This window comes from Egretta garzetta, unplaced genomic scaffold (assembly GCF_000687185.1).
Source record: "Egretta garzetta isolate BGI_Z169 unplaced genomic scaffold, ASM68718v1 scaffold34, whole genome shotgun sequence".
NCBI classification, from domain to species: Eukaryota; Metazoa; Chordata; class Aves; order Pelecaniformes; family Ardeidae; genus Egretta; species Egretta garzetta.
In genome coordinates, this window is record NW_009259586.1 from 1598232 (window position 1) to 1604726 (window position 6495).

Genomic DNA, 6495 nt, shown 5'->3' on the forward strand with positions numbered 1-6495 from the left:
TGTGGAGCAGGGTAAGATGTGGGACTAACGCAGCCTTCAAGCAGGGGAGTCGGGCGTGCTCTTTTCCCTTGCATCCCCAGAGGCAACGGGGAGCGAAGCCCATCTGCAGGACCAGGTAACTCAGCCCAGGCAAGAGCCGGATCACCTTCTGCAAGTGCCTGCCTCTCCGTGCTGGCTGCGGAGGGAGATGACACTCCTGACTACACTGTTCTTAATTTAAGCACCTCAGCTAGCTAAAATACATGCAGATTAGGGAGGCTGAGTGAGGCGTAATCTTGGCCAAGGAGTCTAAGGTGGAGTAAGTATTACATCTATGCTCTGTGACAGTGCTAAACCCATAGCTTTAGGATATGAAGGACCACTTTTCCAAACCACACAGCTTGGTTTTCATCAAGCCAAGGGCCACAGCACCACAGCGGCAATGGTTCCTGTGCTTTTCTCTCACCATTTCCCCCGCTCCAAACACCTTAAACTGTTAAGCAACCCAGCCCATGCAGACAGGAATTTGTGTTTTACTCTTTGCACATCAAACTGAGAAGCCATGAAGGGAATGATGTCTGGACCCAAGGAGCCTATTGAGAGGATCAAAAAGGTAACACAAAGCACAAAAGATGGCTAAGAAACACAGATCGTTTGCCATCCCACACAGCAAAGCTGTCTCAGGACCTGGAGACCCAGGCGGAGGATTTAGTGCCTAAGCCTAGAGACTCCTCTGGGTTGCAGGCATTAACTCATGCTTGCATGCCTGAGACCGGATAAAGCTGCAGTCAAAACCAAAAACCTCTAAAGAGGCCTCAGCATATTGTTGTTTTGGGGATATTCCTGTGCATTTCATCCACAAGAATTAGTGTTTTCTTTTCATTTCACAATACCCTAGGTATTTAAAACGTCTGCCAAAAAGTACTCGGAAACCCAGCATTTAATCTGAGGACTTTTCAAGAGGACCAGTTGTTTATTTCTACCATCTAATGAACATTAATTTCCTGTTTTAGAAAACGTAATTTATGCCACTGGTGAAGCTGATATTTATCTTGATGCATATCCTCTTGGCTGGCTTAGTTTTTCATTTTCTCCAGTTCCTCCAGCCCGCGTACACTCCGCAACCTGTGGGCTCTGCCCATGCAATCAGTCATTCTTCAAACGTATTCAGAAGTTTCCAGTACATGGTGGGAGAATCTGATAGCAGAGGGGACAGGTCTGAATCCATTAGTAGTCACCTCTCAGAATAAAAATAAAGCTAAAGAGATTATTTGCAACACTGATCTGAAAACCAGAATATATTTTCCTTTCTGCTTCAGGACTTAGACAAAACTAATGCAAGTTACACTAAACAAATCTAGCCCCTTGCCAGGATAAACAAACATTTGCAGTGTTGTTTGCTACATGCTTGTCATGAAATAAAGACACTGACATGCATTTTAATGCAACTCTCCTACAAATTGTGAAAAATAATTGTGCACTGTGTATTCGTTGCTAGGTTACTAGAAGGGAAGAGAATATTTTTGCAGACATGATGAACTCACAAGGTAAATAATTCAACTTAATCATTTGCAAATTTCACACTTAATTTTCAACAACAGGTCTTTCAGAGCCCAGATCAACCTCAGATCTGGTGACAGTGATTTTTTAGAGTAAGGCTGACAGGGTCCTCTGAGCCAGATTTGGCCCATGGGGTAGGTTTTTTATGACAAACTTCCCCCCTTGAATAAAATGTCAGCTTTACTAGAAAAAGGGCAGCGAGGTTTGCCCAGTTGTTATTGACAGCACATGAATTTTCATTTCTTCTTAAACTCTCTCACTAAATGAGTGATGTCTGAGCAAATATTGCAGCATCAACAGACTAAAAACTAAAAGCGCTCTCTGTCCATACCCGGTCTGTCTGCACGGTACTCCTGTCAGCAACATTGTGGGAGGAATTCTGATTAAAGCAGATCAGGGATTATCTAACTAATCCATAAATTCCGCCATTATTACATATTTGCTTAAGGAAAAACAATGGATCAGATCATGAAATCAGATCTGTGCTGCTCCACAGAGCAGGGTCCTTTGTGCTGCTCTGTGGCAGTATTTGCAGGGCAGATGTAGCCGAGGGAAGGGGTAAAGGGCCCTGCGTCCCCGTGTCCCTTTTAGCACCACCTAGTTCAGCAGCAAGAAAACTCCTCCAAAGAGGCCTGAAGCTGAGATACGAATCTTTCTATTTTGCAAAGTTTCCAGATGATAAACTGCTAAAAGAGATTCTGATTTTTTTTTTTTTTTTTTTAGTTCAAAGGATGTTTGGTCTATCCTGGCTTCATTAGGTCAGATTACACTCTCGTTTAGGTGCCTACAAATCTGACCACAGAAATGCTCCACTGATTAAGTAGTGGACTGAGGAAGAGGCACGTTAGGTTCTCTGTCAACGTCTCCATTCAGTTCCTTGCGTGACTTCTGAAAGTAATTTATCTATATTATGATGCTGAATTTAGTTGATGAGGAACTCTGAAAATCATTTGACACAAATTCATGGTGCTCCACCAATTTTTTGTTGTGAGAGCAGTGGCTAAGACAAAACAACATGAAAGCTTGAAGGGATGGTTACAGGCCTTGCTGAGGCTAAAAAATCTTAATTTGAAATGTCCCAAGGACAGCAACAAGCCATGACACCTAACAAAAACTGACAAGTAACGACTAGCAAATTAGAAAGCATCTTTCCTCAGAAACATCACGAAGCCAGAATAAATTTTAATAGTTTTAGAAGATGCTGCGGTCACCCAAACTCTCTTTCTTTTAATGCTTTTGGGAGAAGTTCTTGAAGCAATACTAAAGTATCAAATCTGAACTTTGCTATCTTGGTAATATATATGTCTGTGTATCTTCTGCTTTCTCAGACAGAATTCTGGCTGCAAATCCAAGCAAATCCATTCAAGGGTGAAAAGGCTCATGTGAGACCTTGAAGGAAAGGGAATCCTCCCTGTTGCTGATTTCACTAGATACCTGTGCTCCCATGAAGAACTGGAGGAAGCCTCTTGCCACGTATCATGCTTTCTCAGTCTTCTCTGCCTAAGTCCCTTGCTGACAAGCCTGGGCTGGGCCTTCTATGGGCCCAAGTGCTTGAACAGAAACAAAGATCTGTCAGCCTGTACTTCTTTCCCCTAACAGTGACAGATCTTGTGCTAGCTAACAAGTTTTCTAAGCAGAATTGTGGAAATCTCATTCATCATGTAGATGAGGTGTTGTCCTTAAATTATCCTTCTTTTAGACTGCAAGAATGGGATTACTTTCTTCCATACTGGAAGATTTCTCTCTTACCAGTTTACTGTCATCTTCTCTTTTCTGTTTTGTCCAAAAAGGATGGACCATTTCAAAGGGAAAAAAAAAAAAAAGAACTAACCCAAATGGTTGATTATCTTTGTATCTCTAGTTCTATTTCATTTCACACCTCCCTCACTTCACAGCACTATAACCTTTTTGAATTGCCCTCTGTGATATCCACTCCTTCACTGTTGACCATTGCTCACTTATTCATTGCTTGTTGGATCAGCTGGGCACTTGCACAATCAAGTCTTTGTTATGCTTTCAGACAGGCTGCAAGTCACAATATTGAAGCAGCACAAGGACTGTTTCCTCTGCTGGTATTCTTCTTCCCTGGCATTTAGGGAGACAGCATCCTAAACACATGAAAATGCATATAAAGTAATTAAGACAATAATTCATACAACAGCTCTCATTTAACTGGCTACACAATGTCTTTTCCCCTTTAATTGTCGTAAGAGAGTGGAATACCCAAACGTCTGAAGAGTTTTTGCAAGTTGGTCAACTGAGAAACAAGAATTTGCTGCTTTGAAAAACACAGCAGAGCTCAGGTTTATTTAATGAATCAGTAGATGATGGCTGGTGATACACAGTTAGCGGGGATCCTAGAAGAGCTGCTCTCTCCAACCAGTTAATTGGTCCAAACAAAATGGAATGTAGTTTTCTAACTAATAAGCACTGACAATAATGAAGAGCAACTGCAGGGATGGTGGGAAGATAAAGGAATGCACATGCCAAGGTTCTGCAACAGTATGAAATGTCAAAGTTCAAGTTTACATGCATAATAACCACAACTGGCACACGGGTTGTTGGGTGCGTAAATAATCTGAGAACCCAAGATGAGAACACTAACACAAATTACAACTTTGTACAGCTGGAGGTTTTAAAACAAAATGAAACTTTTCGTATGCATACACAGATACCCCAGTATTTAAATACCTGCAGGGTCTGTTTCTAGGCCAATGCTATCAATGGAGTTGGACACCTGCATGTCTTTGAATACTGTCTCAAGAGGCAGAGTATAGGACATAGCACAAGAAACAATGTTAGCAAAATGCTATTTTTAGTTGATTTCACTTGAAGTCAAAATGAGGATCTTGGTCTCCCAGATGGTGAAATTAAATCTTTCTCTCTTGCAGTAGAAAAAAAGAAGTACCTTATTTGGGAAGGGAAAATTTAGATAGAAGTTAAGTAGCTGGGCTGATTATGGAGAGAATAAGAGTATTGAGCAGAAGTAGCCTAGTAAGGATTTTGTCAGAGGGAGGGAAAAGCAGAGTCTTTTGTGTATGGTGGTTTATTGCAGGCTCTAATGGCATCAGGATGATGTTACCAGGGAGCCTCTACACAATGAAATAATTTACTGTCATCTCTTATATCCTGCTAGCACAACAACGTGGTCTCCATAGACCTACTCCTAAACCAGTTTTGATAGCCAAATTCTATCTGTAGTGTTATGTCACAGAAGATGACATAACCTCACCTAAAAAAAATATACTTGACACGATTGTCAGTTTATTCACGCAAAATTATTGCGAGTTGATAATGGCCTTTGAAAGGATTATTACATAGGCAGATTTGCTGAGGTCTAAAGGGCTCCAGACCTTCCTTCCCCTCTCAGGTGCCCCACTGCTGGCAGCCCCCCAGCCCCACTGCTGCATGGGGCCACAACTGCTTCTCAGCTCCCCTGAAGCCAGGGAAAAGCTGCGGTGCCATGCAGTGCCGTGCAGCCCCGAGTGCCTGGCGGTGCCATCGCCTCCCACTCCCCACAGCAGCCCCCACTGTGGGCTCAGTGGCCCAACATGAGGGTGTCCCTGTCAGGACTTGGCAGATGATCTCGCCCCAGGGCTGTGCCTCCATCCCTCCCGCAGCCCAGGAACCACATGCTCTGCTGGGTAAGGCAGTAATGAGCCACCACGGATACCACTTGTGCAGCTTGTTGGCTTGTGTCCTCATCGAGCTGGAGGTCCCCAGGTTAGCAGCATATTCATCAGGCTGTTCAAAGGCCTTCCTGGCCTTGAGACCAGCTACATTCAGAAAAGAAAGCACACAAAAATGGAGTAACAGCTTTTCATCGAAAGAGAACAGTTTCCGGCCTCTGTTCTGCTCACATCTGGTCAATCTTCTGACAAGAATTACATCTTTACTACTCTTTTACAACACACAGCCAATACAGCTGCAAGGCAGTAAGCTGCTCACTGCGCTAGCCTTCATTTTATCAGCAGTATTATTCACTTAAGTGAAGCTGTAAGATCTGTTTTACTGAAGATGCATGAACCTGAAAGAACTTTGAATTTTGTAGCCCAGGGTGAGTCTGAAGAATGGGCATTAACAGGAAAATGGAAAAAGTCTTTGCTTGAAAATTAAACAAAACTGAAATGGAATTAGTCACAATAAACTGTACTTAAATACCCACTTTTCAGAGTAGATTAGTATTTTAAGAATGATATAAAAAGATACAATAAGATATGCTATAATAACATGTCTTTTATAGGGCAGTATAAAGATTTAAAGAACCTACTGAATTCTGTTTTCAATGAAGATGTTTTAAGTAAATGTTGCTGTATTCTCTAGAGCTATACAATTCTTGTAATCTTTTCTTCAGAGGCCTTTGGCTAATTCATAATTCAAAATGTTGCTCGTTTCCCTTCCTGTCTGTATGTCACATAAAGATGTGCATCCAATACATTGTCTTGTGGATCTCTCCATATTATAGACATCCCGGTTCCTGTTATGTATACATTCCTTTGTAGGGATGTGATTTATTTCTTTAAGCACTTTCCCATCTTAAAATGTCAGATGCTTCCTGTGCTTACATACAAAGAAGTTTAAGCTCCCAAAGGTACTGAAGTTCAACACAATTCTGCCTGTGGACAGTATGAATTTACCAGTGAATCTTTGGGAAATGTACAGTTCCACCTCCTTTCCTCAGCTCTCTAGCATAACTATTTCATAAGTGCTTAACAATTCAGTCATCAAGGAGATCAAACAGAGGTATGGTTTTGAAAAACAAAGAACTTAAACTGAACTTTCTAAAGGTTTACTCTTCTTCAAGGAGAAGCTTTGATTCTCAAGGGTTATCACTTGTGGTGCACAGGAACTTGTCAAGATTAGGAAAATGGGATTTCAAGGCTAACTTTTATCTATTTCCATTATCTGAGTCTTGCTATCTTTTGTAAATAAGATTCCCCTCCCCCCCTCCCCCCT

The 6495-nt window shown here is 41.8% G+C and overlaps 1 protein-coding gene across 1 annotated transcript in view; it reads left to right on the plus strand.

Annotated features, from left to right (window-relative positions):
* Positions 1-541: 541 nt before the first annotated feature.
* Positions 542-6495, plus strand: part of B3GNTL1 (UDP-GlcNAc:betaGal beta-1,3-N-acetylglucosaminyltransferase like 1) — a 141559-nt gene continuing 135605 nt past the window's right edge. Inside the window, exon 1 of the mRNA XM_009637798.2 lies at positions 542-592. Coding sequence (XP_009636093.2) covers positions 542-592 — 51 coding nt within the window. The remainder of the gene's footprint in view (positions 593-6495) is intronic.